Below are 17,830 nucleotides of genomic sequence, written 5' to 3' on the forward strand. Positions count from 1 at the left end.
CGCTCCGGATCTTCATGAAGCGGCATGAGGGATACATGCGCTGATCTAGGGTGACCATGAGGCGCACAGCCTCCATGGGTCAGGTACAAGGCCGTCTAGGCCAGGGGCGGTGTCACAGCGGTCCAGACCGCTGTCTTTCTAAGTACAGGCGGTGTGCTGCCACGTCGGGAGTCTAGCAGAGCAGGGGCTGGTGTAGGTGTTACGGATGACTGTAACAATATGAAGTTGTTTGAACATGATCTGTACCTAAGAATTTGTTACAGTGCCGCGTCAGTGCCACGTCACAGGCGTGTCACGACTGCAGCAGGCGCGGCAGGGCCGCATCAATTTCACCTGGCCCCTGATGTCCATCATGCTGTGCACAGAGGTCATGTCTTTGACTTGAGCAATGATATCACAATCTGATGTGATCCTTTTGTATGCTCCACTGCGCTGCTGGGCCAGCAAAAAAGCATCAAACGGCTGTCCGAGGCGAGCGATCAATCGCAATGCTTGTGAGTAAGATTCCGAATTAGTCAATTCCTCTTCTCCAGGCGAGCTGTCAAGAGACTCGAGCTCAGACCAACCTCCTGGGCTTTGTGTATCGTCCGAATCTGTGAAGTCGGGCAGCTCGAGGAGGCGACGATCCCAAGGGCAGACAAGTAAGAATGTTTGTTGAGTTGGTCTGAGCCGCGAAAATTGAGCAAGCCTCTCTTCGGTGGTGATCAGCAGATCATCAAGTGTCTGCTTTGACTCCGTATGAGAACAATGTCCCTTCGGCTGCACCAGGCCTCCGCCTGACTTCAGTGACAGATCATATGATGCAAGGCAGACGCAGCCTGCAATTTGCAAAGCCAGGATAGCTCATGTTGTTAAGCTGGTTGTAAAGTTTCAAAGCTTTATCCATAGCTACAGTGTGTCGTAGCGAAGAAACTGCGGTCTGGATCTCATCTTCAGATAAATATGGTAGGACACATGGCGGAGCTGCGTATGCGGTGATGTCGGCTGGAAGACAACTATTGAACTTGGATGGTTGTCCAACCCAGTCCAGGATAGTGATGTCCCATGAACGAGCCACGATCTCTTGCAGGAGTCGCCCGAGTGCATTTTGCGCATTTTCGCCATAAAGGATGGGTAACTGGATGCCAAAGATACCAAACAATGAGTATGCAATGTCTTCTGGCACAGTGGTGACACGCGTAGACGCCCATTGTAACTTCTCTCGGGCATCTTTCATGCCTGGTTGAAAGGCAACAAGAGTGCATGCATCTATGCCTGTCGCATCCTCCAATTCGTGCATGATCTCCACAGACTCCTTATGGTTGAAAGAGAGATTATCGAGGTATGGAGTCCAATCCTGTTGGTAGAAGTGAATGACTTTAGGAGCGAGGAATTCCGGAACAGTCCATCCTCGGGTGTTCCAGGCGCTCTTAGCCAGTGCGCCAGCCTTGGACGAAGACGGAACATCCGAGAGGTAGACGACCGTGAGCGCAGAATTGTGATACCAGGCAAATGCGGAGTTGAGTGATTTTTGGAGCTCGACATGGTTTTTCTGATCGATGCAGCACGTGTCAACCCAGGCCCAGTGAAATCCTGCTTGAAGAACAACTTTGCAAAATGACTGCAACTTGATGAGACCGGCTGCATTCAGCTTGTACACGATCTTGTCTTGGATGTCATGCAACAGCGGCTCGTTCTCACCCCATCGATGGGATAACATGACATAACGGAAGTACATCGCCACTATGTCTGTGATATGCCCCATCGGGAGGTCTGCATGCTTCATAATAGATAATCGAAGCTGCTTGTACTCTGTGGTCATTTTGAAGGCGTTTATCTGTGCTTCTCGATCACATAAGATCCTGGTAGTCGTGTCAAGCAGGTGAAGTGGTGCAGGGTCAAGCTGAGCATTTATGACCTTTCAAATGGCACCATCTGCTTCAGAAGGACTGACAGACTTGCCATGCAGCTCTGAGGAAAGAGTTGAGCATCTGAAAATATGTGTTACATAGAACTTACTTCATATTTGCATGCTGTGAGTACTAGCCAATTTTGCGAGCATCATCTGGAAGGCCTCAATTGCTTCAACATAGCGCTGTGTGCCATGAAGTGCCATGTGCTTCAACTGATGTCCAACATGAGACAAAGGCTCGAGTTCAATGACCTATGTACCACCAAAGTAGGCGTCAGTTAATACACTACCTGAGCAGATGTCATTGTACCTTTTGCGCATCCAGAAGGGCTTCCTCCCATAGCAATTGATCCAATTTTGCCTTGCTGCGGTTTGCAAATATGGTGCCGCTCGTAGAATTCAGGGTTAAAGAGGGCTGTATGATGACGGGCTTTGTGTTTAGTGCGAGAATCTGTGTCACGAAGCACGCTCGATTCGTGTTATCAGAGTCAAGCACAGAAACACACCTTTGAAATAGAAACTTGGGCCTTGGTAGCGAGATGAGATGGTAAAAGGGCAGGGAATCAACGGAAACATGCCACTGATGCCAGTTTCACTGGCAAAGCATCCTCTGGCACTGCCCAATCTGATATCATCTCATTCTGACCTCCACTCAGAATGCGCTCGCTATCTAGTGCGTAGATAGTGACATTTGGTGTCCACAAGGCTGAGCGCTGGAAGGAGATGATGGTTCGATCTGAGAGCCGCCGAAGATAAGCATGATTGTCAGAAGATGCAGAAACGATGAGTGTGCCCACAAGGGGATGTCTGACTTGCTTCCAAGGGACTGTATCCCACTCCCGTATTATGAGTGTCAGGGAGCAGTTGTTCGATGATGCGCCGCGTTTCCTTGAATAAGTGAAAGAGGTCAATGCATTCCACATTTGGATAAGAACTATATGATCGACGGAAAGAGGGGTGGAGGAATTGAACGAAAGGTACTAGGTGAAGGAGGTGATGTACCTCTCTCCCTTATATACGAATCGCCCGGTCATGAAGCACTTAAGGAAGGTGGGATATTGCACATTGCTGTAGTACTGTTTAGTATTGGTTTCTTTATGACGTAGAGTCTAGAACACCCGCCCTACTAGTTAGCATTGAGGCTGTTAAGACTACCAACTCCATACAAGTGTGGAGTTTGGTAGAATGCACAGTCAACATCCGAACATCGCCGCAGCTTCGACCTCGAGAAGGACATTTATAGGTGACCGGTGAGTCCTAAATATCATAACCGATGGTCTAGATCGATCCTTTTTTGCGTCAGTCTTTGAAAGTATTCGGCCAAGTACAGTACTCCACATGCCTGTACATGCACTCCAATCGTCTCAGTCCAGGCTCCCTATCTGACTCCAACTGTCCAAGCCCACACAAAACTGGTACGCCACTTTCAGTGCTATCTAATCAGTTCAATCATGGGAACAAAATGTGGTTGTGCCGCATACTTGAAGATGATGAGGGTGAACTCAGCTGGAAGGTTCCATGGTTGATACGTTGATGTACGAGTAAGAGACGAAGTTGGTTTGACTCCTTTTAATACTTGCCTCCTGAATTACGACGTCGTCCGCATTGCGCAACAGTACTTGATGATAACAGGTGGATAGTATTATAGCCTAGTAGCGGCCTCACAGTGTCACTGGGCGCACGTTCAAACTCCGCTGTTTGAGTTGATTATGTAATTTTACCTGAATTGATTGTGCCTTGTGTTCGGGTTTTGACTACTACAAGCCTTGGGGGTTGTTGGATGCTCGCCGTGGACCCTGCTCGTTGACGATCACGTTGACTAGATCAAGCCAATTGCTTAATGTCCGGACTCAAAAACTCCCCTTTTGGCAAGCGACTACGCGCGACACATCAAGACAACGAAGAAGACGGTCCACGAAGAAACCGACAGCGGGTCAACCCAATTTTCTATACCGCCACATCCTCGACAACAAAGGACGCGACGCCAGAGTCGCCTATTACGATGCGCGAAATGTATGGGGACAGATTTGTGCCTTCAAGGGATGCTGGAGATATGCGAACGAGCTATCACTTGATGGACGAAAGTGGTCCTTCAACTCCTTCAAAATCTCGAATTATACCAACAGAATCAGATGCATTGAAGGGTCAGTCACCTTGGTGGTACTTGGAATGGCCAGCTAACACGTCTGTAGAACAAGCAAACGCAATATTTACATCCATACTCCACACAGAAGTAACCCCCCCTTCCCCACGTCGACCCACCTCACCCCAGCGACCTACAACCTCTTCAAGTGCAACAACAACCCTCCCACCTAGTACACCGACCCGTAAACGTATATTTCACTACACATCACCGGCGACATCAGCAAACCCCAGCACACCAACTCGCAGACTAGACACCCCAACTGACGAGGCCTATTCCATGAGTCCCGTCCGAGCAGAATCTCGACAACTCCTGGAGTCCCCCCGAAGACAACTCCGCAGTGTCTGCAAAACACCCTATCGCGTTCTCGACGCACCAGAACTGGCAGATGATTTTTACCTCAATCTCGTGGATTGGAGCAATACGAATGTACTTGGTGTTGGACTAGGCAGCTGTGTGTATCTATGGACAGCACATAACGCAGCAGTTTCAAAACTATGCGATCTAGCAGGCTCAAACGATACAGTTAGCTCTGTCTCATGGGTCCAAAAGGTCCGTATACCCCCCCTTCTAATTAATCATTCTTGATTCGATGCTTTGATAGGGTACGCTGCTTGCTATCGGAACTCTCTCAGGTAGAATGCACATCTACGACGCTAATACTCTCCAACTACAACGCTTATATAAGAATGCCCACACTCAACGCATCGGTGCTCTGGCTTGGAATTCGCATATCCTCTCGTCGGGATCGCGAGACCGTATGGTGCACCATCGAGACGTCCGAGAGCCCTCTCAGCGTCCGTTCAAGCGGTGTGCAGGGCACAGACAGGAAGTTTGTGGGTTGAAATGGGCGAGGGATGGGGGGCCGTTGGCAAGTGGGGGGAACGACAACAAAGTGTGTATATGGGATCTACGAGGTTCGAAACGTGCTTCTGTTGCTGGAAGTTCAACGTCGGGATCAGGGAGTGTGGAAGATGCAGGAGGAAGCGGAAGCGGAGATGCACCACTCTGGAAATTCCACGAACACACAGCAGCAGTCAAAGCACTTGCCTGGGATCCACACGTGAGCGGAGTGCTTGCGACTGGAGGAGGGACGCAGGATAAACATATTCGCTTTTGGAATACGTTTAATGGGACGATGCTCAGTGAGCTTGATACTGGGAGTCAGGTGTGTTTTTCTTTTCCCCCTTCTTTCCTTGCCTATTTCTATTCACTCCGCTTTAAAAACTAAACTTCGATTGACACAGGTCTGCAACCTTATCTGGTCCCTAACCTCCCATGAACTCGTCAGCACCCATGGTTTCAGCAGCACCACAGCCCAAAACCAAATCTGTATCTGGAAATACCCGACGCTGAATATGGTGGCGTCTTTGACGGGGCATACGCATCGGGTTTTGTATCTTGCTATGAGCCCAGATGGTGAGTCGGCTTTTCTTTGATGTCACTCAGGTCCGGCCCTGGAGATGGAGATGCTCGGGTGCCGGGGTTGGTGCTGGGATGAGACGCTGATTCATGTTTCTAGGTGAGACGATCGTAACGGGTGCTGGGGATGAGACGCTTAGGTTCTGGAATGCGTTTCCGAAGAAGGAGGGCGGGGAGAAGCGGGAGACGAGGTTGGATTATGGGAGGCTTATCAGGTGATCTCGCTGCTCGAGGTTATGGGGAGATCCCGAACTACGCATGGCAATTTCCCGAACCACGCATGGTGGATTCCCAAGCTACACATCGCAACCAGGGAAATTCGGTGGACGTTGCTCGATGCGTTTGGTTCAGACGCTGCACAGGGCGTCAAGCGTGGACGCCGCACTCCCGACGTCGCGCTCTCATTTATACACTATATCCGCAAGCTAACATTCACACACCACATCATGGCATATGGCTACACTACGCCACACCACTTTATCACTCACTCACTCAAATCAAACCACACCAAATCAACTACTTCAACAACCCAAACCAACACGTCTACTTGGCTCGCTCAGTGCATATATGCACCCAGCTGATCCACTTTACATGCTCAGTGCACATGCCAAGCTCACATCACCACATCCATATGTCCTTTGTTCGTATGTTGTATGTCGTTTCCGATTTCAATTCCTCGCTCGAGTCCTACTTCGTTTTTTGTTTTTTTTTTCGATCTGTGAACTCACTCTTTCGTCGTGTCTCACCTTGTAAGTCACCCTCGTCTTCGTGAATAACACATGCTGACTCGCTTTTCTTACCAGCACTCAAATCAATGCTTCTTGTAGGGCTATCTGTTTGCTTTTCTCGTTTCGTTTGTTCTAGCTATACTATGGGCATGTCATGTTTTTCGCGTTGTACTTGGAGTTTCATGATGCATCGACGACGATGAATGATTTGATCGTGATCACCATCTAATACTTGTACGTGAGGGTATGTACCGGTACACCTGCGGCCCCGTACAGGGCGCTAAGATAACGCTTACAACCTCATATACCAGATATATACTTGTCGAAACTATTTTATGACACCAGTGTCGGCTTGGGAACAGCATGCTAGTAGCCAGCTTCCGTAGCAACCACAGGGGGTCACCGGTCAGGCCTAGGACTCATTAGTCGTACTGCGACTATGTCGGTACTGCAGCATTGGTAATCTCTTCATGAACGCACTGAGGTACCTTGGGGAATTGTCTGAATCGGCAGTCCAACGATGAGCAGATGAACCAATGCATTGTATACAGATGAGTTATTACATAAATGGAGGAAGATAGAGCATATGTCATACAAATCTTGATCCGGGGATCCCCAGGGTCATATATGACAAGTGGACCTTTAAGACCGGACAACAGCTATATAGCAGCGCCGTATTGCATGGTCATTGTGTTACTATAGCAAGTACTGTGATAGACGTGCCACGGTGCTCACTGCTGGATGCCTATTGGCGTTATGACTGAGCGGTAGTCTCCGACTCTCCGAGCTATGGCGGAACAATTCTACCCTTCCCACGCAACTTGAAGATCTTAGATGGGTCCGTCTTGGGTCCGTCGATCTCAACTTACATGCAGGTCAATGATCAGATGTACCAAGTTCGTTGTCCTCGTGTTTGACATTTGATCATCTTGACTATTTCTATCACGAATGACTTTCGGAAGGGGAATGCAGAAGGAAAATGCTTGAAGTAAGCGTCATATTCATAGAAGAGATCTACTCATACGAAACAATTGCGAACAACACTAACGAGAAAAGTCATCATTTGTACATCCTACCTATGGAATAGCGCGAGTTTGATACTTTTGTTAGCGATATCAAAGCTGCAGGGGCGACACTCAGTAATGTTTCACCCTGCGCGATTCAAACCTTGCTATAATTCGAGGACTAGTCACAGGTGACACATAGAACAGGTGAGTTTACACCCCCGCTTTCTTTCAATCTGACCGGTGGACCCTTATTTCAAAAATCACGCAGTATTCCGAGCCAACACGACACACCCGCTAGCAAGATCGGCATCGTAAAAGAGTGACATATTTCAGAGTTTTATTTCAAAAATCACGCAGTATTCCGAGCTAACACGACACACCCGCTAGCAAGATCGGCATCGTATAAAGAGTACATATTTCAGAGTCTTATTTCAAAAATCACGCAGTAGTCCGAGCCAACACGACACATCCGCTAGCAAGATCGGCATCGTATAAAGAGTGACATATTTCAGAGTCTTTGTCTCATAACTCGGGTCTCTGATTTCTCCATTCCCTCATCTCGGCGTTCACGAGTCTGACAACCTCCATGACTTCTACCGCAACTTGCACCGTCACTCCTTCTGACACCGAGCCCACAGAGTTTATTTTACCTGACTTCTTCAGCAATTGCCCCTACCCCATGCGACTAAACCCTCACTGTGATCAAGTATCTCGCGCTTGTGCACAATGGCTTGGTAGCGAAGGCCATCTAGTAGAGCCCGATGTTACCAAATATACTACGATATTGCGCCCAGGTTACTTCGTTTCATCTTGTTACCCTGATGCGGATGCTTTCCATCTCCAAGTCTGCGCGGACTTCCTGGGCTGGTCATGGAAATTGGATGACTGGCTCGAGATCGAAAGGTCGCTCGATGTCAATGATGCATGGGGAATGCGTGACTGCTGCATATCTGCGTACCGCGATCCCGTCAACTTCCAGACGGAAAGGCCTAGTGGAAAGATGTGCAAATCGTATGTCTATTCTATTTTTTCTCGTCGCGCACACGTTCTAACCATATCACGGTTTTAAGATACTTCAGTCGCTTTAAGGAGACTGGCGGCCCTGGCTGCACAGAGCGCTTTATTCATACAATGGACTTATGGTTTATCTCCGCGGCCAAGGAGGCGGAGAACCGCGTCAAGGGACATATCGATGATGTTGAATCTTACATCGAATTTAGGCGCAACTTGAGCGGCTGCAAGCCTTGCTTTGCCTTTATCGAGTTCGCCTGTCAGATTGATCTTCCCGACGAAGTAGTCTCGCATCCAGTCATCATGGCGCTGGAGGAGGCTGCCAATGACTTCATTTCTTGGTCAAATGTAATACCTCATTCTGTCGTCGAAGTTGGGGCACTACTGATATCGCTGCTGACAGGATATTTTCTCCTATAACGTAGAGCAATCTCGTCATAGCACCCATAATTTGGTTGCTGTGCTCATTGTCAAAAAAGGTCTCGACCTGCAAGGCGCTATTGACTACTGCGCCCAGCTATGCAATATCTCCCTCCAACGCTTCGAAGAAACCCGTGCTGTTCTCCCCTCGTGGGGAGAAGAAGTCGACAAGGATGTGGCTAAGTACGTCGAAGGACTGCAGAACTGGATTACCGGTACGCTGCAGTGGTCCTTTGAGTCCGCCCGCTATTTCGGGAAGGATGCGCATATCGTCAAGCAGAACAGAATTGTCAAGCTGCTTCCCAAGCGACCATTGTGAAATCCACAGCTATTGCTGTATGTAAGACCGTTTCCTTCTTGCCTGTGATGCACGATTCTCATTGCGATGACTACCATTATAGAAAGTTACATCATTGTCTATGTCTTGCTTCGTGTGAAGCTGCGTTTTTTTCCCGCGGAAACGCGCATCATGCTTCTCCTTTTTCCTACTCAAAACGTTTTTGACTTCTGCTGTCGTGTGTATAATATTAAGTACTAGTTTGCCTAGTCAGACCAGAATGGAAGGAAGAGTCTTGCTTTCTATATAGAATTGTACACTCACGAATATGTACATATGTACCAGTTTTTGTACAAGTCATGAAAACAGTATACATGTACCATTGACATTCGGAGTACAACGCTCATTTTAGGTGAATGTAGTAGTCTAGGCCAATTTTTGTGAGTGATGCATTCAAGTTGGCGCGGTTCTCCACATAGGTAACAAACATTGACAAGAACAAGGTACATGGATTGTAACGGTAATAACAAGGCCTTGCACACCTCCAAATCGTCAGCTGCAAATTTGCTTCTGACCCGCCCGAGTAGTAGGAACAGCGGCGGCAAACCTCTTGGTTACGAACAGGACGTCAATGTGAACAGTGACGATTTTTCTACACGGTAGTCGCCACCTAAAGCTTCGCACTTAAAACTTAAACGTTTAAACAACTGAGTCGGGTTGTTCATTACCCATCTCTTTGCTTTTCCAGAGTACGTACTAGCACCCTAGCCTTTTAGTTTATGTCTGAAATCTAGTAGGTCGTTACTTATCTGCACCTGCTCACTAGCCAGAAAGGTGCGATATTCTGTATGCACAGCCCAGGCTAAACCTGGTAGCGTCATTGGAAAATGCTTCACGCAAATGGAGTCGGATAGGTCCTTAGCCAATTATGTAGTCGACGATGTTATTAGCCTGATCTGGTCCGCAAGAGTATATGATATTGCTCTGTCAGATCGGGAAATAATAACAGCCTTTACTTACTAACCTGCCCTATTCATCCGAGCTCCACTGAATGAATGTCGATGCTGTGTATGTCGTTTCCGATTTCAACTCCTCGCTCGAGTCCTACTTCGTTTTTTGTCTTTTCGATCTGTGAACTCACTCTTTCGTCGTGTCTCATCTTGTAAGTCACTCTCGTCGTGGAACTGCGACACAAGACTTCTTGCAGGGGGAACCATGAATATGCGAGGGTAAAAGCGTTTGGGCGCTGGCGCTTTCACAGGCCGAAAATATGATTATATGCGGGAGTTGGGCAACTACTGTTTTTCCCAGTTGTGACTATGATATTTCCTTTAGGAACAATCTCGGTCACAGCTAGGGAAGGTCGCTTGTGTGATCCCCCACCAAAGATCTTTTGATTACTGGCGGATTATACGAAGGACCACCGGGCCCGAAATGCTGAAAGCGGAGAAGTGGAGGAGACAAAGTGAGTCGGGATTCGGGAACAGTACTTTCTAGGCTTTGGCGTGGTAAGGGAACGAAGAAAGAGGATATAGATGAGGAGGGAGACATCATAAAGGCCTTCCTGGGGTGTGGGCAAGGACAAGGACAAATCCGTCCTCAGGATGATTGGCCCGTGACCAGGTACATGCTGAAGGGAGGAAGACTCCAACCCTACGCCCAACTAACAGCACAAAAAGGCACCAATAAACAAGGTAGAGGCATCTAGAAAAATCGAAAGACACTCGGAGAGGGGGAGGGATTGTGCGGAGTTTCCGCGAACACAGTCAGAACCGAGTAAGAGTTTACATCCTCGATCGAGGAGATTTTGTGGGTAAGCAGAGGCGATGTGTCTAAGGGTGAGCGGTCATCGACAGGCCGATCAATCTTCGTGAGCCAAAGCCGTGGCTCGGCCTTACTGTTGACATTTATCTAGCCCACTCGGGCCAATAACGGGGTCCGGCTCGGGCCTGCCTCGTAAGGGCGATAACCAAACTTGTAATGGCCCTTCGGTTTTTCCGGCATCACCTTGTGGATATAAAGTTCGTGTCTATCAAAAGGCCCCATAGACAGTCTGTGGCAATATAGACTGAAGCTACACTCCAATTGGGAGCCTCGTGCTTGATATCGACTGCAATGGGATCCTAAGAATGAAGACTATCAGCTCAAAAGGAGATAATACATGCTGTATTGTTGCCGACGAGGTTGTCCGATCGACGACGATAGAACTTCACGCAGACGGTAACAGTGGTTAGAGCAGGCACCGGTGGCGGTCCACTCACCAAATACATACAAACACGTTGACTTCAAGTTGACTGAATGAAGCTGCGTGGTTCTAGTCTCGAGAACGCGTTTCTGTATCATCACATGTGCCAAGATAAGCCCCAAACCAGGTATCTTGTTACATGGACCCATGCTAACCATCCTCACCAATGTAACCTTTTTGCTCGTTGGCTCGAACTCGGACACTCGAAAACCCGGGACACACTGAGTATGTCATCCTCCACTGTAGCTATCTGGCAGGGATCTATCAATGCTGTGGAAGAAACCCTATTCACAGAACTTCATCAAATTTTAGTAGTGCAAGCGCTTGTCGGTTTGTATAACGAAACATTCCTCATCTCGGCGCACATCGAAACGTTCATTTATATGTTCCGGTTGCAATCGAACTAGCGTCCATCCGGACACCATTCCATGGCTCCGTGCTGTACCTCTCGTAAGCCTATCTTCTGTCGTACATTCGCCGCAAACAATATTAGAGTGGCTATCAAGGGCCGACACTCGTGCACGACTCCCGGGCCCACCTCTGAATGACCCGAATTTCGTTTGCGGTCAACCGCACCGAGACTGGCGCCTTGAGGGGTCAAAGCAATCGCATCATCAAAACAAACAACGTTGTTCTCCCACCATGTTGAGGTATATTATCGTTGTTACTCACATATCGCTGACTGTGATTACTCTAGTTTCTACACGTAACTTAACCGTAACAGTAATTTCCTTCTCAATGAATACTTTTAAACGAGGCTAGTATGACTGCAAACACAGCATGCAATACGACACTGGTGATAAACTTCGGGTCATCCATGCCTGCCTGTCATCCCTCATGGGAAATGAAACAACTGGAACCGAGAAATTCAGCTTGGCCGTCCTTGCGAACTATATAATGATGCTGGACAGCACAAGACTGCAAATCACCCATGTCTTACTTCGCAGCAACAACTTTGCACCGTGCTCTGCGTCACTTTGAGACTGCTTGGCTTTTCACGAGATCTGACTTCAAGACAATAATTTTTCCTGTGGTATCTATTTCGGCGATAACTATCACTGCACGACGCTGATTTTTTTTTTGCGGTAGATGGTGTTTGCAACTGTTGTATCTCCTCGCCACAACCTGCTAGCTCTATCTTACGCTCTCTGCTGGCTCTGGTTCCATCTCTTTCAATTCAATGCGTCTAACCAATCCTACTCTGCCCATGAAGATGTCTTAAACAAACCATGGCGCCCTGTACCGTCCGGGCGCATCAGCGCCAAGGATTCTCGTGCCTTGCGTTGGGGACTCATGTTGTTCTGCCTGGGCCTTTCATCCCTTTTCAGCTTGAATGCCGTCATAACTAGCGCAGTGTTCGCTGTGCTTATCATCGTCCATGATGATCTCCATCTCGGCGACCATCCCATTTTCAGGAATTTGTGCAACGCAGCAGGTTATGTGACATTTGAACTCGGTTCTTTGTTGATTCTGTGTAAGCCATTCTTCATTTAAGGGATAATAGGTCACTGACAAGATCTCTATTCTAGCAAGGGAATCTTCGCTCGACGGAACGAGCATCAAAGCACTTTACTGTAGCGCGCTTATCATACTTCTGACAATCCATGCGCAGGATTTTGCCGACGTCAACGGCGATCTGAAGTCGGGGCGACGAACTCTGCCAATTATAGCGCCGGAAGGATCTCGTATCTATATGCTTTGTGCACTTCCGCTATCTTCTTTTGCGCTTGCCTCATTTTGGAGTTTGGGGCCTCTCTCCAGCGTTCTTTTTGTTTCTATGGGTTCTTGGGTCGGAATTCGCTACTTTCGCGACAAGATTTGTGACGAGTCAAACTACCGCCTATACAACGTCTGTATTCTCTATTCATATCTCCTTGTCTGTTACTTGGCATTAAACATTCTCTACAGATATGGTTAATGGGTGTCCATCTTTTGCCAGCTAATGTGCGTTTTCGTGCATTGGCATGGTAGTGACCCGTTGCGTCATGACCATGGCGGGGGGGAGGGGGGGGGCTTATATAGCTCACAAAATTATCATTGACTGCATCCAGTTATAAGAGGAAACGTCCTACCTATTCGTGATATGTCACCTGCTGGTATGATATATGTGCACTCAATTTATGCCCATCCGTTCTACATGCTTAATAATTTTGAATTTGCTTTGCTCGATAGCTAGCAGGTAGCACTTGTGGCCACAGTATGCCGAATACATAAACTGACGACGGCGTTGCGAGATGTTGACGCCACTCGCTGTGTTAATTTTTGCAAATGTGTTAAGGATTTTGTAGTTGTATGAAATTTCCTCACCCACTTGAACCGCACTGGGAGCAAGGTGCTCCTCCGTCTTTGCATCAATTCGAAACTGCGGATGGACGACTGATCGATAATACATATGTCGATAACCGTTCTGCCTTCGCCGGAAGCTTCGAGTCGGAAGAACTAGTTCAGACGCGTCCGAATTTGGTCCGAACCTGTTTGAAGTTTAAATTCCGAATAATGGCCTTCCGAGCATACCTGTACCCATTTTTCGAGGCCTCATCCATTCCTACGCTATCATTTTTAATCCAAGTATTATGGGTACAAGCACACGATGGATACTAGTGGAGTGACGTAGTTGTGGTGTGCTGTTTCAGTGAGTTTGCCTGACTATCTTCTCCATGTGATGCCAATCCGCTTTAGCATTTTCGCTAATCACCACTAACTATCTAGCTAGCTCATCTTGCTTTCGCCCAATAATAACACGATCTTCAGAAAAGACACCGCTTGCGAAAATCCCTCAATGATCCTCTCAGCCTTAAGCCATCTCTCACCGATGCAGGTTCCATCATGTTCCCGCGTATCCCGTTCATATTCGAAACAACACTCGATCACCTTAACTCTGCTTCCATCCGCCAGACATATCTCTTTCTCGCATTTTTACTAGTACGTTAACTTTTCTTTATCAACACGTTGTGACGGTGCCGACCGCATCACATCCAACTCTCTGAGCAGGTTGGGATGCAGACCTGCAACGCGCTCGCTGCGAACGTCTGCCGGCAGCACCTGCATGACTTCAGTAACCCATGATGCTATCATATCCACGCCATTCAAATTTTTCAACAGCGATTTAGCCCTATTGCAGTGCCACCACGTCACTCAATATTCAGTTGTCAGATTTTCGAATGATCTTCCTGCAATCGAGACGCACAGCACGAGCTCGACGATCGCAATGACGGCAACGACTACTCATCTACCAACGGCTCTTCACTACGACTGAACAAACAGTATACCCAGTGACGAAGCTGGGTGAGTACAGTCGTACATTGCTCGATCTCTGCGCTGGAAGGACTATATACCGACAGAACATGCAAATGCAGATGCTAATCATGAGTGCTATGAGCGGGTGCGTTCGTTCGTTTATACTTTGTCCAAGCATGTTTAATCTGATGATATCGACGTATATATATTCATCTTACTGTGCATCTATCTACCATACTCGTGCGTCCTACACTCATACATCTAGCCATTTCACCCAACCCACAGTTGCCAACCGAGCATCCGCAATCGCATCTCCAGCATGCTGCAACCAGGCAACCTCATCTAGGTTCACGACTGCCATCTCCTCTTAGTCCCGTGCATGCTCAGGAATGCGATGCATGCCAGTGCTGTCACTCCTATGACCCCATGGACGACATAATAAACCCTCAAAGAAAGGTGGAGAGTTCATACAGTGAGTCTGGAAATATAGACTGAAGCTACACTCCAACTGGAAGCCTCGTGCTTGATATTGACTGCAATTGGATGTCACAAGATCTAAGAATGAAGACTATTAGCTCAGAAGGGGATCATACATGCAGTATTGTTGCCCGAGCTTGATGCAGATGACCGATCGACGACGATAGAACTTCATGCGGTGTAACAGTGTTAGGGTTAGAGCGGCGGCCCACTCACCAAATAAACTTTTTTACCTTAAAGTTTTATGGGTTCTCGAGCATCACATGTACCAAGATAAGCCAAAATCAGGTATTTTGTTAAACGAATCATGCTAACCATCCTCACTAATGTAACCTTTTTGCTCGTTGGCTCGAACTCTGAGTCGGACACTCAAACACCCGGGACACCCAGACACTGATTATGTCATCCTCCACTGTAGCTATCTGGCAGTGATCTATCAATGCTGTGGAAGAAACCCTATTCACAGAACTTAATCAAATTTCAGTAGTGCAAGTGCCTGTCGGTTGGTATAGTAAAACATTCCTCATCTCGGCGCACATTGAAATGTTCATTTATATGTTCCAGTTGCAATCGAACTAGCGTCCATCCGAACACCATCTCGCTCCACGCTGTTCCTTTCGTAAGCTTATCTTCTGTGGTACATTCGCCACAAACAATATCGGAGTGGCTATTGAGGGCTGACACCCGTGCACAGCTCCCGGGCCCACCTCTGAATGGACCCGAATTTCATTTGCGCCACTTTACCGAGAGTAATATCCTTCCCAATGAATACTGTAAACCGAGGCTAGTATGACTGTAAACACAGCATGCAATACGACACTGGTGATAAACTTCGGGTCATCCATGCCTGCCTGTCATCCCTCATGGGAAATGAAACGATTGGAACCGAGAAATTCAGCTTGGCTGTCCTTAAAAACTATATAATGATGCTGGACAGCAAAAAGACTGCATATCACTCATGTCTTACTTCGCAGCAACATCTTTGCACCGTGCTCTGCATCACCGCGAGACCGCTTGGCTTTTCACGAAATCTGACTTCAAGGCAACCGTGGTGTTCATTTCGGCAATAACTATCACTGCACCTGATTTTTTTGCGGTAGATGATGTTTGCAACTGTTGTATCTCCTCACTACGACATGCCAGCTCTATTTCATACTTTCTGCTGGCTCTGGTTCCATGTCTTTCAATTCAGCGTGTCTAATCAATCCTATTCTGCCCATGAAGATGTCTTGAACAAACCATGGCGTCCTGTACCGTCCGGGTGCATTGGCCTCAAGGATGCTCGCACACATTGCGCTGTATGTGTTATTCATGAAGATTTTTTCCTCTTTTTTTCGCGTCGTACTTGGAATTTCATGATGCATCGACGACGATGAACGATTTGAAATCACCATCTAATACTTGTACGTGAGGGTATGTACCAGTACACCTGCGGCCCCGTATACAGGGCGCTAAGATAACGCTTACAATGAGTGTACGATTCAGACGTTGTGCTACACTGCCACACGAAGCCAGAAGCCATTAATCAGCGCTGCGCTTGTTCTCCACCAGACGAAGCCTTCTTGCTTATCAACCACAACATCACTACCAAAAACGCTTATCAGCCACCAACAAATTGAATTTTCGACACAACACAGAACTTATTAAGCCATGTCATATCAAAATGTGCGTGCTTTTTGCGACTATGAATCTGAATCAAGCGTTGATGCTATAGGTGCTTTTTCTTATCTTATTGTAGTCACCGTATGGTGGATATGGAGGACCTGGGGGGTTTGCTTCAGGTATGGCCCAGGGAGGTCCTCCGCCTGGTGCTGATCCTCAGTGAGTGTCGTTCATTTTCATTCTCATCATCAGTATAGTCTTGATCCCTATAAACATCGACTACAAGCGCTTCATTTCCACCCCCTTCATCATTGGTGTTTTTTGACTGATGCACATATGATACAAAAGGCTATGGTCGTGGTTCGCTGCTGTCGATACGGACAGATCGGGCGCAATCTCTGCTATTGAGCTTGGTGCGTCTGTTCTGAGAATCTGAGGAGCGTTTTTGTTGATCATGACCTGTTCGGGATCGTGGGTGATTAGAGAGGGCGTTGATCAATGGAGATTGGACTCGTGAGTTTTCGCTTTTGGGTTTTTGGGTTGGGATAGGAGCTGATGGTGGTGTAGCGTTTGATTTGGATACTGTGAAGCTCTTGATGGGCATGTTTGTGAGTGTCTTCTTTGTTACCGTACCTTTGATCGATTGTTCATCGGTTGCAATAGGACGTCGATCGGAGCGGAACGATTGGGTTCAACGAAGTACGATTTCCCTATTTTATCTCATCTTCCCATCGATCTAAACGAGAGTAGTTCTGTGGACTCTGGAAATATATCAAGGTGCGTACACGTCCTCAGCTTTGCCCATACAACCTACCAAAAGAACGACCAATAGGACTGGCAGAACGTATTCCGCTACTTCGACAGAGACCGCTCCGGCACCATTGACCGCAATGAGCTTCGTGACGCCCTCAGTCGATTCGGGTACAATCTCAGCCCACCCCTGATCAAGCTTATCCAAGTCAAATACGGTATGTCCCCCATCCATTCTCCCTATTCGAGTGGTGCTGCCATCTCACAACTCACTCCGCTAAAACTATGCTAATTCAAGATATCCAAGCTTCCAATGTTGCTAGCAACTATGGTCCCACTCCTGGCATCACGTTCGATCGCTTCGTTCGCGCTTGTGTGGTTATCAAGCAATTGAGCGGGGCGTTCCAGAATCTGGATACTGATAATGATGGATGGGTGCAGATTAGTTATGATCAATTTATGCAGACTGTTCTGTCGTTGCCTTGATGTGGTTTTGGTGATGGAATCAGGAGAGGAGGGGAATGTGTACTTTTATTTTGTCGGTAACAACAACGTTATGTATGTGAGATATATATCTTTTTGTGTGTATTGGAGTCGACAAGCCGTCGATAGTTGCAACG

At 47.5% G+C, this 17,830-nt stretch overlaps 5 protein-coding genes across 5 annotated transcripts; 4 read left to right on the forward strand and 1 right to left on the reverse strand.

Annotated features, from left to right (window-relative positions):
- Positions 1-95: 95 nt before the first annotated feature.
- On the reverse strand, positions 96-1,801 carry F5147DRAFT_815851 (uncharacterized protein; the record flags this gene model as incomplete). Its single annotated transcript, XM_041443549.1, has 3 exons — positions 96-209; positions 334-776; positions 814-1,801. The coding sequence occupies 3 exons, from the start codon at positions 1,799-1,801 to the stop codon at positions 96-98; spliced, it is 1,545 nt and encodes a 514-aa protein (XP_041288874.1).
- Positions 1,802-3,638: 1,837 nt separating this feature from the next.
- Positions 3,639-5,792, forward strand: F5147DRAFT_358659 (quinon protein alcohol dehydrogenase-like superfamily). Its single transcript, XM_041429373.1, has 5 exons — positions 3,639-4,035; positions 4,084-4,586; positions 4,639-5,202; positions 5,282-5,453; positions 5,557-5,792. The coding sequence occupies exons 1-5, from the start codon at positions 3,732-3,734 to the stop codon at positions 5,673-5,675; spliced, it is 1,662 nt and encodes a 553-aa protein (XP_041288875.1). The 5' UTR covers positions 3,639-3,731; the 3' UTR covers positions 5,676-5,792.
- A 2,354-nt stretch (positions 5,793-8,146) lies between these two features.
- F5147DRAFT_713851 (isoprenoid synthase domain-containing protein) lies at positions 8,147-9,073 on the forward strand (the record flags this gene model as incomplete). The annotated part of the gene is made up of 3 exons (XM_041438430.1): positions 8,147-8,202; positions 8,262-8,550; positions 8,606-9,073. Coding segments are annotated over 3 exons (681 nt in total), but the record flags the coding sequence as incomplete, so codon positions are not given.
- Positions 9,074-12,075: 3,002 nt separating this feature from the next.
- F5147DRAFT_640891 (UbiA prenyltransferase family-domain-containing protein) lies at positions 12,076-13,563 on the forward strand (the record flags this gene model as incomplete). Its single annotated transcript, XM_041433046.1, has 5 exons — positions 12,076-12,177; positions 12,234-12,618; positions 12,674-12,993; positions 13,053-13,394; positions 13,456-13,563. 4 exons carry the CDS (start codon positions 12,076-12,078, stop codon positions 13,113-13,115), a joined length of 870 nt encoding a protein of 289 aa, XP_041288877.1. The 3' UTR covers positions 13,116-13,394; positions 13,456-13,563.
- A 2,780-nt stretch (positions 13,564-16,343) lies between these two features.
- On the forward strand, positions 16,344-17,798 carry F5147DRAFT_713859 (EF-hand). The gene is made up of 9 exons (XM_041438431.1): positions 16,344-16,523; positions 16,597-16,679; positions 16,809-16,873; positions 16,944-16,973; positions 17,028-17,068; positions 17,124-17,159; positions 17,211-17,237; positions 17,293-17,428; positions 17,509-17,798. The coding sequence occupies exons 1-9, from the start codon at positions 16,509-16,511 to the stop codon at positions 17,694-17,696; spliced, it is 621 nt and encodes a 206-aa protein (XP_041288878.1). The 5' UTR covers positions 16,344-16,508; the 3' UTR covers positions 17,697-17,798.
- Positions 17,799-17,830: the final 32 nt, after the last annotated feature.

The sequence above is a fragment of the Suillus discolor genome (genome assembly GCF_016758755.1).
Source record: "Suillus discolor strain FC423 chromosome Unknown F5147scaffold_61, whole genome shotgun sequence".
Lineage (NCBI taxonomy): Eukaryota > Fungi > Basidiomycota > Agaricomycetes > Boletales > Suillaceae > Suillus > Suillus discolor.